General features: G+C 50.9%; 2 protein-coding genes and 1 pseudogene across 4 annotated transcripts in view; 2 read left to right on the top strand and 1 right to left on the bottom strand.

Moving 5' to 3' along the window:
• Positions 1-17,761, bottom strand: part of Scamp2 (secretory carrier membrane protein 2) — a 24,225-nt gene extending 6,464 nt beyond the window's left edge. Inside the window, exons 1-7 of one of the 2 annotated variants that reach the window (XM_005393533.2) lie at positions 17,578-17,761; positions 3,988-4,056; positions 3,565-3,663; positions 2,897-3,025; positions 1,878-1,995; positions 1,036-1,164; positions 365-524 (exon numbers count right to left, since the gene is read on the bottom strand). In XM_005393533.2, coding sequence (XP_005393590.1) covers positions 365-524; positions 1,036-1,164; positions 1,878-1,995; positions 2,897-3,025; positions 3,565-3,663; positions 3,988-4,056; positions 17,578-17,634 — 761 coding nt within the window. In that variant the 5' untranslated portion in view covers positions 17,635-17,761. The remainder of the gene's footprint in view (positions 1-364; positions 525-1,035; positions 1,165-1,877; positions 1,996-2,896; positions 3,026-3,564; positions 3,664-3,987; positions 4,057-17,577) is intronic. The other variant, XM_005393534.2, reaches the window with a different exon arrangement.
• LOC102007072 lies at positions 8,240-9,449 on the top strand (annotated as a pseudogene).
• The window catches only part of Mpi (mannose phosphate isomerase), a 10,124-nt gene continuing 6,259 nt past the window's right edge, over positions 17,503-21,367 (top strand). For both annotated transcript variants that reach the window (XM_005393532.2, XM_005393531.2), the window contains exon 1: positions 17,503-17,559. The gene's annotated coding sequence lies outside the window, so the exon portion shown is untranslated. The remainder of the gene's footprint in view (positions 17,560-21,367) is intronic.

Genomic DNA, 21,367 nt, shown 5'->3' with positions numbered 1-21,367 from the left:
AGTACTGAAAAAAAAAAAAAAAAAAGACTGTAGGCCCAGGTGGAAGCTTAGGTATCTGGGGAGTGGGGACACCAGTAAGAATTTCGAAAGGCTGAACATCTCCATGTCTGTCCTGACAGTGAGGGCTCAGGTGCTGCTGGGGACACATGGGAAGGTCCAGCCAGGCTCCACCCCGCTATTCCCAGGACCCTTGGGGCTTCCAGCACCAACAACATCAAGGGAAGGCTCAATTCCAAACCCAAGAGTCTGGGAGGTACACAGCCAGGCTCTGGCATTCAGCAGGTGCCCAGGGTCTTGCTTAACCCTCTGGAAGAGCACACTCAGAGCCTCTGCAGGGATCCCAACTCTCCTCAGCCCCGCTCACCGGAAGGCCTTGTAGATGGGTCGGTACCAGCAGAGGAAGGCACAGGGCGTGAAGATCACAAACCACAGGATTGAGAGCCCAAAGTCTACTCCCCTGGAGCTGTCACCCGTGAACCAGGCCAGGCACGCGAGCAGGTTCAGAAACAGTGTCACTGAGTGCACTAGGAGGGGGAGGAGAGGAGACAGAGCTGCATGAGCCGAGGTGGCTCAGGGCTCCACTATGGGACAGACCACTCAGAGGGGTGGGATGAGGCCTGCTCCCAAATCATGGTTGCCCTGGTCCTCAAAACTAGGGGCCGAACTACATTCCCAAGGGGTGATGAGACAGCCCAGTCTCTGTGGGTGGCATGGTGAGGTGCAGGTGCAGGGTCTGTCCTCAGGGAATGAACAGTTCTCCCCTGGCCCTGATGGCCCACGGTGGCCTGACAATAGGGATGGCCTCCTTCCTCACCCTCAGAGCCCAGGCACCTGTGAGCATGGAGTCTCCCCTAAGGCAGGCACTCAGTGTGGGGAGCTCTGCAGACTCGGTGGACCAACTCTGCCAGCCTGGACTTGGGACGGATGGAGTTTGTGGAAGTCCCACCATAGGGAGGGGCACGCCATGCAAAGATAGTGCCTTGCAATTCCCTGTAGCATCCCTGAACACCAAGGAAGGGCAGGAGCAGGACTCACACATCCAGAGATAGTAGAGCATCTTGCAGATGCGCTGGTAGTCAGCAGGGATCTCAGTGGAGAAATCCTGATAGAAGCAGGGCTTGACTGGGCACCATGTGGGCAGGGGTGGCCAATTGTTCTCTCTCACTGTGTGGAAAGAGGGAAGAGGCAATGGGATGAGGGGCCAGCGTCAGGAGCAGCATCAAAGCCAGGCATGGGTGGTGCACGCCTGTCATCCCAGCACAAGAGAGGCTGAGGCAGGAGGATCACTGTGAGTTTGAGGCCGGCCTGGACTACAGAGTGATTTCAAGGCCAGACTGGATTGCACAGCAGGACCTTGTCTCAAAAAAAACAAACAATAAAGAAGCGGCAGCATTGCCCAGTGTGTGGGCAAACTATCATTCTAACAAGTGGTACTAGGGTCTTCACAGGACATGAAGTGGGACGTAAGAGGTAAACAGGACCCAAAGAGACACCCACAGGCTCTGTCCAAGATGACGGAGCCCAGATGCACTGGGAAATACAGAGCCAAATGACCCAGGGGATTACTTTTAAGATGATAAGCATGACAACTGAGGTCATAATCATGAGTAAGGAATTATGGGGACTGTGCCCCCATGTTATCAAAGAACCAAAGAACTTCAGCGCTGCAAAGAGAGCAGAAATGATCTATTGTACATCTATCAGGCCCACACTCTAAGTCTCCCCAGGTCTGGCTCCTTCCAGGGGATCCAGAGCTCCCTCAAACTCTGTGGCTGGAGAGGAAGGAAGTGGCTCAGGAACAGTGAGGAGGCCCTCTGTGCCGGTGAGGGATGCGCTCCTGGGCCCGGAGGTGGGCAGGGCCTTGTAGCTGCCCTTACCGTTCAAGCTGGCTGCCGTGCTCTGCAGCTCCCGCTCCTTGCGTTCTAGCTCTGCAGCTTTCCTGTCCAGCTCCTCCTGTTGCCGGAGCAGGCCGGCTTGGGCTGCAGCTGCCACAGCCTGGACGGACAAGCAGGGACAGCCGGACACAGAGTAAAAGGATGGTATCAGTCAGTCTCATAGGAAGCCAGGGGGAAAAGCCAGCAGCGAGGCTGCACAGAGCATCTCAGGCACCAGAGGCCACTCCAGAAGGGCTGAGGGACCCTAGATCCTCTGGTCCCTTAGATCTAGGCTGAATTAGTGATCGCTGCAGTTACAGCCAAAGGGAAAGACTTCAGAGCAGGCTACACCAAGGTCAGAAACTCTGAGCTGATTCCCTGGGAAGAGCCAGGAGGGGTGCGTGAAGTGGAGACAACGTGTGAAGCAGGAACAGGAACAGGTGCAGAGGGCACAGCCCTGGGGCCTGTATTTCAGCATCCACTGCCCTTTCTCTGCTCCCAGGCTGCCTGAATTATACCTGGCCACCCCCAGGGACCATCCAAGGCGTGGTCCTGCTCTGTGTGGGTTTCATGCAGAATCCAAGCTTTCTCTCCCCTACAGGCAGGGCAGGGTCGCTGAGTGAGACAGCCTGGGGACTTTTATGTGACCCAAAGCAGAACTGGGCCCTGGGCCCTGCTCCTGCTGCCACTGCCATTTGGGTCAGGTTCCTCTTCCGGAAACAGGTAGCACCCGGTCCCCTCCTGCGACAACAAACCAGGCACATGTGTGATACACACTCACCCCCAAAAGAGCTCTCCAAAGAGCTAACGCTGCCTTGGGAAGTGAACTGCTGTCATCACCGGTAGAAGCGAGAAGTGACCGCACAGTACCACACAGAGGGTCCTGGCCTCCAGTGGAGCAGCCCAGCCCCAGCTGCTCACGTCACCCTGCTTGGAAGGCTCGCTTCTCCTCCATGGTGCAAGGACACTGCTGCTGAGCACCTCCGGGGACCCGGCCCCTTCCTCCTCTACACTGGGCCTACCTGGGGGAGCGTTCGCAAGCAGCTGTCTCTGAGAACACTATCTCCTCCCAGCAGCATCTGCCTCTCTGCGAGTGTGGCCGCTGCCAGGAGCCGGGCCGACAGGAACTTGCTGGCCTGCCTAAGCAGGAGCTGCAATACACAACTCCGATGGGGGCTCGTGTGGGGCCACGGACAAGAATCGGTATTTCATGAAAGGACAAAAGAAAACAGGAAGGCAGGCAGAAATAAACAAGGCCAAAGAGAGACTGGGGCATGGTAGAGTGGTACAGTGTATGCTGAGCATATGCAAGGGCCTGGGTTCAATCCCCAGCACTGCAAAAACAAAACAAAAGCAGAGACAGAGACAGATAGATTCTGGGCCCCAAGTAAAACAATAAGCCAAAGGCAGTCCTGGAGGGGCACAACAGGGCAGATACTCTCTGAAGACACCAGGGACTCTATCCTGGTGAGTACAGCTGTTTTCCAGTGGTGGCAGTGAGGTACGAGTGGGGATAAAGCCATTTATGAGTTGGCAGAGCACCCTGTCCAACTGCAGGTGTCCAGCTCCAAAGAAATGAACAAGAGGGCACTGAAGTGGGGGGCCCTCTGGCCACCGTAGCCTCAGGGCTTGGCTGTGGACAATGACTCCTACACTGGACATAGGCCCCCAGGGCTCCGGGCACCAATACCTGGGGGCTTGGCTGCGTGGGCTCCATAGAGGGCTGGAGAACGGCTGGCTGCGAGGGCCCAGTCGGCTGAGTGGCGGGCACTGTTGTAGCTGCATTTGTCTGTGTGGAACAAATCATCATAGGAGGGTGTGAGGGGCTCTTCCCTGGGACCTACCCCGGCTTCCTCTGGGGCTTCCCAGAATGAGCCCTGGGCTCTGGGCAACATGACCCCTAGCCTAGTCAACCAGCCGGCCCCATGGGGTCCCCAGCATTCCAGCACAGCCCTGCCCTCCTCAGGGAGGGGACCAAATCCTGGGCCCCAGAGGACAATTCCAGAGAGCTCTGGTGACATTCCATCCACCTCCTGGCCCCAGCTGGCATCCCTCTAAGGACTGCTGGCCACCACCCAGAGGATCCAGGCTGCGGGGCCCATGGCTCACCGACCTCCGAGAAGGGGTTGAACTCGGACAGGCCACTCTGCGAGGGGTTGGTCAGCTGGGTCACAGAGGGGTCCTGCAAAAGTGGAAAAGAGGCGTGAAACAGTGGACAGCTGCAACCCCGGCACCCTTGCGTAGCCAGTCAGAGGTCTGGAAGCTGGCACCCCACGGTCAGGGGGCTCACAGCTTCATCCCCAGGGAGCAGGGGTTTTGGGGGAATGGGGTGAGTGGGATGGCAGAGGTAGAAACTATCTATCTGTCACCTTATAACCTCTGTATTGCTTTATTTATTGTGCTACAGAAAGCATTTTTCCTCTTACTTTTTAAAGAACAGTTTAAGGACTTGGAACATAGCATGCTACTGGCTGCCAGTGTGATGCATTAAACCAGGCACTCTTGCTAGAGAGGAGATGAAGGGCTCACGGGAAAAGCCAGAGAAATGTTTTATTTTGGGTTTTTTTGATAATTTTTTTTTAAAAATGCAAAAATGTCCTCAGCCTTGTCCTCAGTTTGCTTGTTTGCCTTTCTTTCTTCTTCCTTTTTTTTTTTCTTTCCTTCCTGACCCCCACTCTTGGTTCTTTCTGGCTGCACTGGGGCTTGAATCCAGATCCTTTGTATTGAGCTGCATCCCTAGCCCTATTTTTTACTTTGAGACACTGTCTAACTTACCTAGGTTGGGCTTGAACTTACGATTCTCCTGCCTCAGCTTCCCAGACTTCCGGGATTATAGGTGTGTACCATACATGCCCAGCTCTTGTTCCAAATTTTCAATCCTCTCTTTCTATGGTCCCTGCCCAGGACTCCTCCAGCCTCTTCTGCAGTATGTCCTCAGGCTTTCCCCTCCGCTACACATCCTCCCCTTTCTTACCACAGGGGTAGGGTTCAAATCCTGCTCCACAGCTGTGTCCAGATTCTGAGACGAGTATTCACAAAGAGGGCCAGGCTGCCACCAGTCTCTGTCCCTCACTCCCAGTCCCTCACTAGTCAACAAGGCATGGTAGCACACACCTGTAATCCCAGAATGCTAGGAGGCTGAGACAGGAGGGTCACAAGTTCCAGCCCAGCCCAGGCAACTTAAAATTCATAAACACAATGTCCGTGCTGTGAGGGCAAGAGGGTGAGGTGTCCACTGTCACTGCTCCTACTCTGTACTCAAAGCTTACATGCTTACAGAGCCATGAGACAAGAGAAAGAAAGAGAAGGAGCATGTGTAAGAAAGGAAGAAGTCAAACTACCCTTCTTCACAGAAGACCAAAAAAAAATCCACCACAGACTCCTTAAACTAATTACTAAGTTCAGCAAAGTAGTAGGATTCAAAATCAACACAAAAATCACCAGGGTTCTTGGACACCAACAATGAATCCACCGAGAAAGAATCTGGAAAACAATAACATTCACAATTGCTTCAAGAAAATTAAGTACAGTACAGTATGTCCCCAATTTACAAACATTCACGTGGTGAACTTTCACAGGTGTACAGGATAAGATTCACTCTGAACGAATCTGAGTTACGAACATTCTGGAATGGAACTCGTTTGTAAGTTGGGGACTTACTGTACCTAGGAGTTAACCTAACCAAGGAAGTGAAAGACCTCTATGATGGAAACTGCAGTACTCTGAAAAGAAGTTGAAGAGGACATCAGAAAATGGAAAGACAGGGCCGGGGATACAGCTCAGTGGCACAAGCGCCTGCCTGGCAAACGCAAGGTCCTGAGTTCAATTTCCAGTACCAAAAAAAAAAAAAAAGGAAAGACAGGCTGGGCATGGTGGTACACACCTGCAATCCCAGTGCTAGGGAGGCTGAGGCAGGAGGATGATTTCGAGTTCGAGACCAACCTGCCCTACAAAGTGAGCTCAAGGCCAGCCTGAATTGCACAGCAAGACCCTGGCTCAAAAGAGACCGAAAAAAAGAAAATGGAAAGACATGCCCTGTTACCAAATTAGGCAGAGCCAATGCTGTGAAAATGCCCATAGTACCATTTATATAATGCAATTCCAATCAAAATACCAGCAGCATTATTTTGAGAACTGGGGTGGGGGGGTCCTGACCACACAGCTGAACTCACTCTACGCCTCTGGACAGGGCTCATCCTCTGCAGCCCCCCACCCCGCCCCTGCGCCACAGACACGTGATTATGGCCTCTCTGCTGGGTGCCACCCTTTCCTGGTGGCTCCTACAATGGGGACAAAGGGACAAGGTGGGATTCAGGAGGCCACGTGAAGCTGGAGGATTGGTCCTAAGTCAGTTCATGGCCGACCAACAGCCGTTTCCACAAGGAATCACCTGGTCTCCTGCAGCGGAGACGTGGGACTCAGTATCTGTCCCTTCTTGGACTTGGTGTCATCTTGCCAGGTGGAGAAGGTGAACTATAGTCACTGAAACCAGACCCACCTGCCAGGGAACCGGTGACTCAAGTCTGAGTCACTGCGGGACATGGAACCCAGGGACAATTCTGGTGGCAGTTTCAGGTGCTAGCACCCAGATACCCGGCCAAGGTGCACACCTGTAGGCTGCTGGTGAGATGTCATCTCCTTCATGGCAGCCAGGAAAGGGATCCTGAGGTTGAGGTGAAGATGAGGGGGTGACACCCTGTGCACATGAACACCCCTTCTTTTCTTTGGTAAAGTCACAAAGGCTTGTCCCTTGGCCCTACCATCCCCATCCTGAACATGTCCTGTCCCCATGCAAGCTGGGGACCTCTGTAGCCAGACCATCAGGTCTAGGCCATCCTTTGGCCCCTAGGGACAAACACTGCAGGCTGTAGGGTCTGTCCATTCTCTAGGAAGCACTGATCCACAGTAGGGGACTGCAGTCCAGCGGCCCAGGGCTCAGAGGTACCCAGCCTGAGAAGAGGAGCCCAGCCGCTCTATGAAATGTTGGGACACCCCATCTGAGGAAACTGGGCTCCCCTGACAGCTGTGGGGGGAAAGGGCAGGAGGCACAGGGACGGGGGAGATGACACTTGCCCGCCTCCTGGGTACCAGCCTCACCACACCACAACAAGGCTGTGAAACTCCAGTCACCCAAACGTGGTCACTGGGCCAACCTGTCAGAACCCAAGGTTCCAGTCTTCCCCAGCCTGGCTCTGAGAGACACAAGCCTCTGCCCTATGGAAGCCACCATCTGCAGTGACTTCACTTCTCTCCTGTACATCTGCAGTGGACTCGTCCTGTCCCACCCCGGAGCCTGTGTGTCCTGTGATTTAGGGAGGGACCCATTAGAGAAGGGCAGCCACATGCCTCCTGTGGCACCCTCTCGAAGATCTCAGGCATGCAGCTGAGCCATTCTGTCTGTCCCCAGGGACACAAGATGGTGGCTGAGAAAGCAAGGCTGCCCCACACCTGGTCCAGTGCCTGGCAAACAGGAGGGGCCTGACCATCATGGCAAGCTAGGAACAGACCCCACTCCAGAAGGGCACTGGCCAGGGACTTCATGGAACTGTTCTTGGGGATGTCACTGACAAAGACACACAGACAGAGTCTCTCAAACAAGGGCCACTCCCAGGGGCCTGGTGAGGACCATCAGATGACAGGCGGGCAGTGGGCAGCACCAAACTCTGTGCCACTCACTGGGCATTGCCTGGCTCGTAAGTGGGTTACAGAGCTATCTACTACAAGGATGGCAAGGGCTAGGTTTCACCTACTAAGAAGTAACCTTAAACCCCTCGGCCATGCAGACTGCCACATGCCCTTTACTGAACTTACAATGAGCAAAAAGCTTCGCAATTTACTTCTATTTTTTTGGTTTGTTTTTAAGACAGGGTCTTGGTACGTAGCCCAGGCTGGCCTCGAAGCTTCCATGATCTTCACTGCTCAGCCTCGCAAGGGCTGGGATGACAGCTGTGCGCCACCACGCCTGGCTAATTTAGTTCTTTTCATTCAGCAGTCACCGTGAGTCAGGACACACTGGAAGCTGAGACAAGCAGACACACCCCACGAGTGTGCTGGCGACCGCAGAGCCATGATGGGGGAGGAGAGACCCCAGAGGGCTCTGAGGAAGGCGGGTTTCCCAGAGAAAGGGAGGAAAGCCGCCAAGGCCACGAGGCAGGGGAGTACTTCCGGCCAGCTGAGGAGAACACAGGCGGGCTGGTACTGCAGCGCTGTTCACAGGGCCCTGAAGTACGCTTGCTTTCATCATTCTGCAAATCTTTAAGCATTTCCTGGGACCTACAAGGCCTGGTCCTGATGACTTTTCCCTGTTTTGGCATGTTGTACTCTCAAAAGGAGGTCGCTGAGGACGCCAGTTTCTATTACATAGGATGGGGTTTGTTAAAAGTTGTCAAGAAAGTTGGGTGTGGTGGCCCATGACTGTAATCCCAACACCTGGAAGGCTGAGGCAGGAGGATCACTGTCGGTTTGAGGCCAGCCTCGGCTACAAAGTGAGCTCAAGGCCAGCCTGAACTGCATAGCAAGACCCTGTCTCAAAAAGACCAAAAAAAAAAAAAAAAAAAAGTTGTCAAGAATAAGGCCTATTTTAAGAGATACCAAGTGAAGTTTAGGAGAAAAGGAGAGGGCAACACTGATTACTATGCTTTGAAATTCTTGGTGATCCAGGACAAAAATAAGTATATCACAGCTAAATACAGGATAATAGTTCATGTAACTAACAGAGCTATCATTTGTCAGATTGCTTATGCCCATGTTAAAAGGGATATGATAGTCTACACAGCACATGTACATGAATTATGAAAATATGATGTGAAAGTTAGCCTAACAAATTATGCTGTAGCATAATATACTGCCCTGCTGCTGGCCTGCAGGCTTCTCAATAGGTTTGGCATAGATAAAATCTATGAAGGCCAGGTAGAGGTGACTGGAGATGAATACAATGTAGAAGGCACTGATGGTAAAACTGGTGCCTTCACCTGCTATTTGGATGCAGGCCTTGCTGGAACTGTAACTGGCAATAAAGTTTTTGGAGCCCTGAAGGGTGCTGTGGATGGAGGATTGTCTATCGTTCACAATACCAAACGAGTCCCTGGTTATGATTCTGAAAGCAAGGTGTTCAATGCAAAAGTACATTGGAAGCATATCATGGGTCAGAACATTGCTGTTGGGTGTGGTAGCTCATGCCTGTAATCCCAGCACTCGGGAGGCTGAGGCAGGAGGATCACTGCAAGTTCCAGACCAGCCTGGGCTACAAAGTGAGCTCAAGGCCAGCCTGAACTGCATAGTGAGACCCACCCTGTCTCAAAAAGACAGAAAAAGAATGTTGCAGATTATATGCATTACCTAATGGAAGAAGATGAAGATGCTTACAAGAAATAGTTCCCTCAGTGCCTAAAGAATAATGTAGCTCCAGACAGGCCGCTATACAAGAGAATCTAGCCTATGAAAAGAGGCTGAAGAGAGACATGAAAAGAAAGAGGTGGAACCATCCCAAAGTGTCCTTTTTCCCAAAAGAAAGATCAGGAAGCTCAAAAGAAGGCAAGCTTCTTCAGAGCTCAGGAGTGGACTGCTGAGAGTTAAATCAAAATTTCTACAAATATTTTTCAGATAAAGACCAGTAAATTTATTCATCAAGAAAAAAATACACATATATATGTATATGCTCCCAAAGCTCCTGCTGGGAGGTTGATTTCAGGCTCCATATAAGCACATTAAGCTGAGCACGGTGGTGCCCACCTGTACTCTCACCATGCGGGCTGAGGCAGAAGGAACACCAGGAGTTCAAGGCCAGCCTGGGCTACATGGTGAGTTCAAGGTCAATTAGGACAGGCTGTTATGGTTTTTGGGTAGATGTCCCCCGAAAGCCTCATGTGGTCATAGGGCTTTTTTTTTTTTTTTTGGTACCAAGAATTGAACTTAGGACCTTGCGCTTGCCAGGCAAGCGTTTGTGCTTCTGAGCTATACCCTCAGCCCATCTAGGGCTTTTCAGAGATGGCTGAATATAGAGTTTGTGAGTGATTCACGGTCCAACGCTGGGACTAAGGGTGTGAGTGCCACACCTGCCATAGGGTGAGTAGCCTGCATACAATATAAGGGAAAGAAAGTTTTATCTCTGCCCCTTGCTGTTTTTGCTGTCTTCCGCTGCCATGAATGGTTACCCCTCTGCCATGTACCACTCTGCCTTGGAGCCAGCCATTATAGACTGAAACCTTTACCAACTGTGAGTTAAGTAAACCTTTCCCCCTTTAACTTTTGAGTGTTGGGTATTTTATCTCAGCAACAAGAGAAAAGTAACTAAGACACAGGGTCAAAACAAAACAAAAGCATATTTTTTTGTTTGTTTTTCCTCTGGTACCAGGAATCAAACTCACGACCTTGCGCTTGCCAGGCAGGCAGTGTGCCACTGAGCTAAATCTCCAGCCCCAACAAAAGCATATTAAATAAATACCTCATGGACCAAAAAGCTCAGGTCCTTTTCTCTGGGAGACAGACTCACCAACACTTTGGAACCTCAGTTTGCTTTGGAGATGCAGCTGAGTATCATCAAGCAAGAATGGCTGTCTTGGGGCTGGGGATTTAGCTCAGCGGCAAAAGCGCCTGCCTGGCAAGCGCAAGGTCGTGAGTTTGGTTCCTGGTACCGGAGAAAAACCAAAAAAAAAAAAAAAAAAGAATGGCTGTCTTACCCAGGCCCACAAAAAGCCTAAAATTACCTTGGAACTCTCTGACCCCCAAACCTAAGAATCATCTCTTTTTTAGAGACACAGGGTCTCACTACATAGCTCAGATTGCCTTGAACTCTCGGTGATGCTCCTGCCTCAGACTCCAGTGCTGCAATTACAGGCATGCACTACCATGGCTGGTCAAGAATCATTTTAAGGTAACATGACAAAAACATGTAAAAAGCTGAACTTGCAAAGATATCCATTGTGCCAGGACTTAGCAAAGGAGAAAAAAAAAAAAAATCAGAAAAACCCCAAGTACAAATACCAATACATTTTGGTGCATGTCTTCTTGAAAGCCTGAGCAGCCACTAGAAATCACAGCACAGTGACACAGAAAGGTTGTTTTTGTTTTGTTTTGTTTTGTTTTTTGTCTTTTTGAGACAGGGTCTCCCTATGCAATTCAGGCTGGCCTTGAGCTCACTTTGTAGCCCAGGCTGGCCTCGAATCCACAACGATCCTCCTGCCTCAGCCTCCCCAGAGCTGGAATTACAGGCATGCGCCACCATGCCCGGCAGAGATTTTATTATATAGATGCCAAACTACAGTGCTGCCAAAAGTAATCATATGCAAAAAGACTGGCAGGAAAACATGTTAATTAAAATAACAATGGTTGCAATAAGGTAGAAATAAGGATGACTTTTCGGTATCCTAAATTTTCTATAAATGTGATTATGTTATTTTTACTTTAAGACACAAGTAAAAAGAGAGCCTGAGGGGCTGGTCGTGGTGGCCTGTGATCCCAGCAGTAGGAGGCTGAAGCAGAAGGATTGAGCCCAACCTGGGGTACATAATGAGTTTAAGGCAAGACTGGTCTACACTCTGAGACCAGTCTCAAAAAAAACAACAGAACAGTAACAAAAAAGTGGAGTGCAAGAGCCTGAGAGCCTGCAGGAAGACCACAGCGCATGCTTAGGTCTCCCTTTCTGCCAAGGTAATAATGTACAAAACAGTTCCGGTCTGCTTGGGCCAGCATTTGCAGTCCTCTGGCACCTGGCAGGCATTCTGCAGACACAGTCTAGCCTTACATCGAGCCACCTGCCTGTCATCCCCCACACAAACCACTTTACACCAGGGGCCAGGCTAGGAGCCACCAAGAAAAAGCCTTTGTTACCCAGGACCGAATGGGTGCCGTGATGGGTGCCGTGCCAGGCGAGGGCAGCGGTGGCTGAGCGGGCGTCTGTGCTCGATCTTGAAAGATAGAAGGAACTGAGCAAGCCATAGAGAGGGAGGTAAAGCCAGTAATCTTTACAAAGAGCTGCAAGCTTCGGGGAACAGGGGCAGGTCATGGTGGCTGTGGAGAGGCTGTGTGGTGAGACAGGAGCAAAACCAGGCTGACACGACTGGAGGCTGTTATTAATCCTGCAGGCAGTGGACACCAGAGCTTCCAGGGCAGAGTGCAGGAAGTTCAGTAGGAGGACCGGCTGGGGCCCAATCATCCACGTGGATGATGGCAGGGACCAGACCAGGGCACACAGCTAGTGATGGTGCAGGAGGGAGGACAGTGTCTCAGGTTCAGTGACTCTGGGCTGGTCAGGGTGGGGCAAGGGAAGGGAAAAGGAGGGGTGCTGGACTTTGCTGGCCCAGGTGAATGGTGAACGCTAACGGAGATAAGTGATTGCAGGAGAGGAGAAACAGGTTTTCCAGGCTGGGTGTGGCGAGCAGGGAGGATCCAGGAGCCTTCAGACCCAGGCTAGAGAGACCTGCGCAGTAGATCTGGATGGCTGGCAGCAAAGGTCTAACTGAGGGGTGGAAATACTAGTTAAAAGTGTGAGAGAGGCTTTGGACTAGAGATCGAGATCTAGGATCAGGTAAGTGCATGCTACTCTGAAGCCAGAGAGTGAAGGTGTGGGTGAGAAGAGGGTCAGAGACAGAAGTCTGGCGAGTCCTAAATGGATGGGACTGCAAGTGACAGTAGGCTGACATGAGTGAAGGTCATGAAGGTGGGGCTTCAGGAGAGGCTGGCCAAACAAGCATGTGTGACCCGCAGCGGATGCTTCCAGGCACATGGGGGACAGAGCACAGGATTCACCCAAATACCCTGGCTCCTCATTGGGCACAGGACTCTGCCCTTGCCTGCTTCCTCCTGAGATGCTTCAGAGTTCACTGCACTGTTCCCATGGCCAGGAGCTGTATGTGTATGAGTGGGGGGTACTGAACCCAGGCCTTGATGCTGAGCTACATCCCCAGCTTTTTTGATTTTTTCTTTTGAGACAGGCTCTCCGCAAAGTTACCCAGGCTGGGCTCAAACATGCGAGCCTCCTGGTTCAGCCTCCCAGAGTACAGGGATCTGAAGCATGTGCCACCATGCCCAGCTTCTGAGGAACATTCTTAGCTCTCCTGCTACCTTAACAGCTCTGGTCAGCACTGACCACGTGCCTGTTTACCCAGCTCTCCTGCCCTGGCCCACAGGATGTCAGCGCCTCACCAATGTGGATTAACTTGTGAACATCTTCCAGAGGCCACTTGCAAATGTTTGTGATGCTCTTCTCTAAATGAGGGATGAGTATCCTTGTCTGTCCTGGTTAAGCATTACTGTCTACCCTGGTTAAATATTAAGTACTAACAAAACTTAATGAATGTGTAGAGTTCAAGTTCACCTGAGTCTCTGGCCAAGTTCTTTTTTTGTACCAGGAATTAAACTCAGGACCTTGTTCTTGTCAGGCAGGTGCTTGTGCCACTGAGCTATATCCCCCGCCCTCTAGCCAAGTTTTAACACCCAGCCTGGCCTGCCATGCCAACCACACACAGGAACAGCTCTGCCTGGGCAGCTGTGTGGAGAAACTGTTACGCTCTAAGAGCCTTGACATTTGTAAATTTCTTAAGACAATGCTCTGTGGCACAGGGAGGTTCTCCCAGGTCCACTGGTGGTTCTGAGAATTCCTGAAGTGACAGTCATGCTGCAGCAGTCCAGCTCTGGGAAGCGACAAAGCCTTCAGTGTCTGTGCGAGGAACATAGTTACCTAACTTTGTTCACACCCCAGTCAGCTTCCACCACCACCTTCTCCTCCCACAGGAGAGAAATGTTCCAGTCCTTGGGAAGGAGCCACAGTACTGAGATTATCTCTCAACGCGTGAAAGTGAGATTGTGTGACTCGGCAGGTCTGCGACTGTGAGCCCCACTCTGTTCAGCACCAACACCTCTGCCAGCCCCCTCGAAATCGGTGCCCAGTCTGGGGAAACCTGGCAGAGGTGCCTCAGGAAGGCAGCCCGGGGTAGTCTGACTTTTAGTGGCCTGCTGAAAAAATGAAGGAGATCATATGACACCTCCCTGTGGCTCTCCACCTTTTTATCACTTAACTTAGTGAAACTTTTGGAGGCAAATACCCTAAAATCACGCAGAACCAGGGCCCGAGCACCCAGAGCGCAGAGCAGGGGTGCCGTAACTGACAGGGGAACTGGGGTGTGCCCCTGAAGGTTGGGAAACGGCTTCTTGGCTTGCAGTTTCCTGCTTCCTGCTGGAAGTTTGGTAAGCCTCAGTCAAACGCTCGGGACTTAACTTTCCACTCACAGCTCCTGCTTGGTGGGAAGTTCTTAATCCCAACTGCAGGTGAACATGAGGAATGGTCAAAAAGCCCATGCCCACACTGTGGGGCAGGAACAGAAGCAAGGGCCTGAGAAAGACTTCAGATGAGGAAGTCTAGGTATAGATGCACTGGGAGTTTCCCTGGCTTGGCCAAGAGTGAACAAAAACAGGGTTTCGTGGCTGAATAACTCTGAGAAATGCTGAGCAGATAAAGCTGAACAGTTATCTTTATTGAAAGACTTCTCAGACCCCTGACCAAACTAACAAGCCTTGTTGATCTTCAACAAAAATGAAAAGGTATGCTCAATCCTATCTGATGACAGATTCTGAGCACCTTCCAGGACTGGCATGCTTCAGAAAAGAATTTTAATCAGGAGTGATGGCACATGCCTATAATCCCAGCCCTCAGGAGGCTGAGGCAGGAGGATCAACACAAATTTGAGGTCAACCTGAATTACACACCAAAACCCTGTCACACATACACAAAAGCACATATATGGGCTAGGAGTGTAGCTCCCGAAGTGGAACACAGGCTCAGTATGCATAAGACCTGGGCTCAATCCTCAGCACCAAAGGAAAAAAAATAAAAAAGAAAGCACACAATAAAATCTAAATGATTCTAACCCCACATCCTGGGGGAAGATGTTTTGCTTATTCTAATTTGTAACATTCACCACTACTATTACTGTCATTGCAAGAACAGTGAAAATAAACTAGGCATGGTGACCCATACCTGTAATCTAAGGACTCTGGGATGCTGAGGCAGAAGGATCACAAGTTCAAGCCCAGCCTGGGCAACTTAGCAAGACCCTGTCTCAAAATTTTAAAAAGGGCTAGATTTGTAGTTCAACACTCCCTGGGTTCAATCCCCAATACTGGGGCTTGGGGAGAAGTTGGTTATGATGGCACACTCCTGTAACACTAGTACTCAGGAGGCTGAGGCAGGAGGATTACAAATTCGAGTCCAGCCAGGGGTACTAGCAAGTTCAGAATAGCCTGGACTACATAGCAAGATCCTGTCTCATTAAAAAATAAAAAGATGATAGTGGTGACAATCTTACATTCTCTCCTTAGCTGGCCTAAAATAATCCCAATGTCTGATATTCAAAAACTTTTAAATACAGCATAGTCCTGGGAATGAGGCCCAAGTCTGGCTCCTTTCCTGCGAATTCGAAGGTGATTCTGGGTTCTTAGTTTCCAGAATGCTAAACGGAAGAGGATAAATTTCTAAGAATATTCCCAGTTCCAAGTGTCACCCACAGACTCTGAACATTACATGTATTTTTTGCAATCCACCATGATATGGCGTGACAGAAAAAAAGTGACTGTTCTGGAAGCTGGCTAGGTGTGACAGTTCCTGAGTCTGTCGCCTCCCCACCTGCTCTCCTCCTGAGCTCTGTGCCAACACCCTGGGTAAATGTAGCTAGGCTCACACCCTATCACCCACGGGCTGCACCCTGCCAAAGTCCCAGCCCCAGCAGCCAGGAAGCAGACACTTCTGTCTTACAGGAAGACAGGGCCACTCTGACCAGGAGAAGGAGCTCAGGGGCTGCACAACCAAAGCTGCTACTCCCCAAGTGAACGTGTGCCAAGGATTAAAATTCAGCACAGGATGAGGGGAGTGGTATTGCAGCCAGCCAGGACCTTGGCTTCCCACACAGGATTCCCAATCAGCTGCTGCTGGTTTACAGGCTAGCAGCTGCTTCCTGTCCCACCACATCCTAGGCTGCCTGACAGATAGACTATCTTCCTTGAATGCAGAAGTTACTTTGCCTGGAGTTTGCACAATCACTTCTGGGTCTGCAGATGTGGTTTAAAACTTCCAAGGAGCTATTATTAATACAGAGTATGATGATGATGATTCTGCCCACTGCCAGCACTGGTGAAAAGCTCCCTGCATCTTTGGGCAGCTGACTGCTTCTGATGTCAGCAGAAATTTTATTTAATTCCAACAGGACCAAAAAAAAAAAAAAAGAGAACATCATCACATACCACACTTCAAAAGCCTGTCTGATCCTTGCTAAAGTCCAAACCCTAGCAGTTTTGTAATTAAAGCAAAAGTTACCCGAAGACACTGACACACAAAAAATGCAAATGTTCTTTCTTTACTCAACTAACAGATGGCTGTTTGCCTTACATAAGAAACAAGGTCTTTGCAAAGGCCCTGTCAGAAAGCATTAAGTTAGAGGAGGAATGTTCAGAATTCCCCAGTCTTAAAAGCAACAAGCTACCAAAATATGCCTGGAGGATTCCCATTGGCTAAGTCACCTTGAGACCAAGAAAGAAGCCTAAAATATCCACTCTCCTAACAGTGGTAATAACTTAGCTCAAGCCTTCCCCGCCTTTGCCCTGACCCTGGAAGGGACAAATTCGTGGGGGAAAAGCGCAGGAAGGACCCCTGCAGGGACTTCCGGATCACGAGGGGGGGAGGGCCTTGGAAGCTCCCAATGACCTTAATAAAGTACAAGCAGGATGACTTTTCACGCTGGTGACATCCTAGCTGAGGATAAATATCAGGGCTCATAAACTGCTAGTCAGCACAAGCCAGCGTCCCTAGAACTGGTTCTGAAGAAGCAGAAAGAAGCGATAAGACGCCCTGGAGCTAAAGGAGCCCAAGCTCTTCTCCGCAGAAAAAGACAGGCTCCGTGCTCTCTTCTCCAAGGCAGAAAGTTTGGGCTTTAGAAAGATTATTTCTTCCTTGACTGTTTGTTCCAAAGGTCAGGGCAGCTCACAGATCACTGCATCGCATCCACATTGCGACCACAGGTAGGGGCCAAGACTCTCCCAGAGCCACCTCTCCTCGCCTCTCCTAACTCTAGGCCAAAGTGTGAGATTTTTATAAAGACCATTTTCCAACTTAAAAGCAGCTGAAAGGGCTCCAAGGTTACAGGGCTGGGCCTACCTGACTCCCCTCTCCCAGCCTGATTTTCCCGATCAACTGCTGGGACTGTCCTGCACTTTATATGCTACTTTGTTTGCTGCTGTACAGGGGTCTTCAGCTTCACCCACGTTTCTTCGTGCCACTAGAAACTTCTACTTCCTCATTTCGTTGCTGTCACCCCTCTCTCCTGAGGTGGGTCAAGATAGGTGTCTTTCCACGACTAAAGGAAAGTGATAGCCACATTTCGCCCCTCTCGCCGATGCGAGGGGGGCTCCCCGCAAGTCCGACTGTACCCGCGCCAGTCTCCTTCCCCAGCAGTACCGCCGAGGGGCTGCAATCCCCTCAAGCGCTGGGAGATCACAGCGCTTCCAGCTATAGCGCTTCTAGCCACAGCGCCCCACCCCTTTACAGAGCCACCTGCTAGTCCCGCCCCCCAACCGCTAGGATAGGCCAGCCCTCAAAGCGCGCTCTCCCATTGGACAGAAGGCCCGTCCCTCCTACGCCACGTCTCACAGCTCTGGCGAAAAGAGGCCGGGTCGGTGGCCCCTAGCCACAGAAAGATCTGTGAGTTGGGGGTCCTACCTGGAAAGGGTTTACGTCCACTGGGTCCGCGAAGGGGTTGGAGTCAAAAGCCGACATGGTGGTCGGGGCTTGGGGGGGCGAGCTCCGTGAGTGCTGCAGCCTCTGGGCGCCCAGACCCAGCGGCGTTCTGTGTAGACCCTCCACTTCCGGGAACGAGCTGCACTTCTGGCGCAGGCGCAATAGCGTGCTAAGGGGCGTGGCCCGTGGCGTCACAGAGCCCGCTCGCCCCGCCCACTAGACGGGGCGGTGGGCGTTCTGTTCCCCTCTGCGGAGCTTGGGGTCCAGGGTCAGAGGGCTAGGGACGCTGGAGGCGGGATCCGAGCTATTCCTGAACCTCGCTCCCTCTGCTACCCGCCATCTTTGTGACTGTAAACTCCCAGGGGCTGGGGATTTAACTCAGGGGCACAGCGCCTGCCTGGCAAGCACAACGTCTTGAGTTCGATTCCTGGTACTAAGGAAAAAAAAAAAAAAAAAAACCTAAAGTAAACTCAAAAGTGGGTCAGGAAATTAACTCCTTCCTTTCTGCAGAGGGCAAGTTGGTAAGTCTACATAGACTAGTGATAAAACCTACTATCTCATAGGGTTGTCTGGAGAACTGAAGAAAAAACAATCCCTTCTTCCTCGACTTTCCCAGTCAGCACAGTACTTCTGCCCCCAGATGTGTGTGGATTTGTTTCCCTATGTACAAAACGATTCTCCAGCAGAAGCTAACAGGTGTCCTAATCCTCAATTCGACGGACACTGGACACTGGACACTGGCCAACCAAGAGACGGTGTCCCAGATCTGTCCCATGTGTCGACCCATCCCCCCACTTCAGATCTAATCCCAGCCCTGCTAGTTACATTTGTTCTTCTCCTCCTCCTCCTCCTCCCCGCTTTCCCTTTCCCCTCTCCCTCCCCCTCCCCCTCTACCTCCTTTCTTCTTCTCCTCCTCCTCCTTCACTGTGGACTGAACCACGACCTTCACACTGAGCTCCAACCCTCAGCTCCCTCCCTTTTTGAGACAGGGTCTCCATAGGTTGCCGAAGCTGAGCTTGAACTTTTGTTATTCTCCCGACTCAGCCTCCCAGGGTGCTGGGATGACAGATGTGCACCACCACACCAGGCCCTTAACTGTGCTTGACCGAGTGGCTATAAATCAGTGTTCTCAAGGTCCTCTCCTTAGGTTCAACACATTTGCTGGAGTGACTCTGAAACTCTAGCAAACTTTTGTCAGTGTATTATAAAAGATGTTTAAAAGGGTATGGACAAGCAACAGATGGGACAGAGGCACAGGGCAAGGCACATGGGAAGGTTGTGGAGGTTTAATGCCCTCTGCAGAGTGCCTCCCTCTAGGGACCTCCATGTGCTCAGCCAACTGGAAACTCCCTAAATCCAGCCTTTTGTTGTTGCATTAGTTTTTTGAAACAGGGTCTCACTATGTAACCCGGACTGGGTTTGATCTTACTATGTAGCCCAGGCTGACCTCAAACTTGCAGTGAACCTCCTGCCTCAGCCTCCCAGAGTCTGGGATTACAGGTGTGCCTCACAACATTGTTACCAGTTTTTATTTTTTATGGAGGCTTCTTTACATACACATGATTGATTATATCATTGACCTTGGGTGATCAATTCAGTCTTCAGCCCATCTTCTCTCCCTAGAGGTGGTAAGGTTGAGGCTGAAAGTGTCAACCCTCTAATCACTTTTTGGTTTCCCTGTCAATCAGTTCCCAATTGGAGACTTATACAGGAGTCCCAGAGACAAAGAGGACAATAGATCATCACCAGACAAAATAATGTGATCATTTCTATAAGATCTAAACTACCAGCCAGGCATGGTGGTGTACACTTGGAATCCCAGCATTCAGGAAGCTGAGGCAGGAGGATCACAAATTTGTAGGCCACCCTAGGCTACATAGTGAGACCTTGTCTCAAAAAAAAGAAAAAAAAAAACAGAAAAAGACCACCAAGAGCAAAGAATGGAAGATTCTAGGTTACAAAGTTTTGTATGTATGTGGTAGGGTACAGGGCTGGGGCTCTGAGTGCCCCAGTAATCTAAATTATTCTCTGTGCAGGAAGATTCTGAGGAACTGACAGTAGCTCTGGTTTTTGTGGTGGGGGGTACCATAATGGGGGTGTGTCAAGAACCTTTGTGCCAACCTGGGCATTGTTACACATGCTTGTAATCCCAGCACTCCAAGATACAGAGACAGGAGGATCATGAGTTTGAGTCCAGCCTGAGTGATTTAACAAGACCCTGTTGCAAAATAAAAAATATTTTTAAAAGGGATGGGGATGTAGCTCTGTGTGAAGGCCCTGGGTTAAGCCCCAGTAGCAAGTGTGTGTACACACACACAGACACACACAATAGTCAAAAGCAGGAGGAACTTGAGTGGGCCGTTCCCATGATTGTCTGTGTTTTCCATCCTATCACCTTTCCTGTATGAGAAAGTTTCCTCAAAATTCAGGTTGATTTATCTGAGTCAGGGGACCCCAGAGAGGCTGTTGTCCACCCTTGGGCAGAACTTCACAGAGAAAATCTTGTTCCCTCTTTTCCTTGGACACGTGTGCAAGAGGCTGTGGGAATGGGGGAGGGGGTTGGAACTGTCACCCTGCATTTCATCCAGTTCCCCGGAGCTTGGATTGCGATGCTTCTGGACGCTCCAGTGGGCTGTCCTCCTCCCAGGCTGCTGACAAAGGAGGTTGGGACATCAGAGCCTTCTATTTTTATTTTTTTTGGACCTAGGAATTGAACTCAGGACCTTGTTTGCCAGGTGTTCCGTGCTGTTGAGCTATGTCCCCGGCCCCTATCAGAGCCTTCTCCACAGGACATTGCTAGGTTACTCCACGCCAGGCCCACAGCCTTACCTAGGCAGGGTTCCTGGTTCGCTGGACTTTCTGTAGGGCATTATTATCCCACGCTACTGAGGATAACACCAAACTAAAGCCTGGGCTGCAGATATAGCTCAGTGGCACAAGCGCCTATGTGGCAAGCTCAAAGTCCTGAGTTCGGTTCCTAGTACCAAAAAACACCAAAAGACAAACAAAAAAAAAAACAAACTAAAGCTAAAGAGGTTTAGGGTTTTTTTGTTTGTTTGTTTTTTTCCAGTACCGGGAATTGAACTCACGACGTCGCACTTGCCAGGCAGGCTGTGTGCCGCTGAGCTGAATCCCCAGCCCCTAAAGCTAAAAAGGGCAAAGGCGTGCCTGTGACATTTGGCAACATCATTAATAAGTTCCTTCTCACATGTCAGCAGTAACCCTCTCCTCACCGGAGCCTTCAGGGCTCTGCCCACCGCCACTCCTCCCCCTGCGCTCTCTGCTCTGCCATTCCCATTCTTTGCTGGAAGCACATCCCCAGCTCCCCACTCTAGGGCCTTTGCTGTAGCTGTTCCCTTTCCCTGGACCACTCTTCCCTCCCCCTAGGCTGCACTCAATCTTGCCTTCATGGGACTGCCCCGCACAGCCTTCTTAATTCTGCAAACTGCGCCCACTCCCACCTGCCCACCAGACTACATGATTTCCTTATTAAAGGCGTTTGTCTATCTTCCCTCCTTCTCCAGAATGGAAGAGCTACAAAGGCAGAATAGTGTCATCTTGTTCTCCTTGGATCCTACAGCAATCCCCGCCCCCGCCCCCGCCCCCGCCCCCAGGACCAGTGTTGGAATTACAGGCGAGTGCCACCACACCCACCCAACTCCTGCAGCCACTGGAATACCCCTTGCTATTTGGCCGTAGTAAACTTGTGCAGAAGCCCAGCCTAGTGGTGCACACCTGTAATCCCAGCACTCCGAGGCTGAGGTAGGAGAAT

Source organism: Chinchilla lanigera, unplaced genomic scaffold (assembly GCF_000276665.1).
Source record: "Chinchilla lanigera isolate Chin_1 unplaced genomic scaffold, ChiLan1.0 scaffold00049, whole genome shotgun sequence".
Classification (NCBI taxonomy): domain Eukaryota; kingdom Metazoa; phylum Chordata; class Mammalia; order Rodentia; family Chinchillidae; genus Chinchilla; species Chinchilla lanigera.
This window is presented reverse-complemented; position numbering and strand designations above follow the sequence as displayed.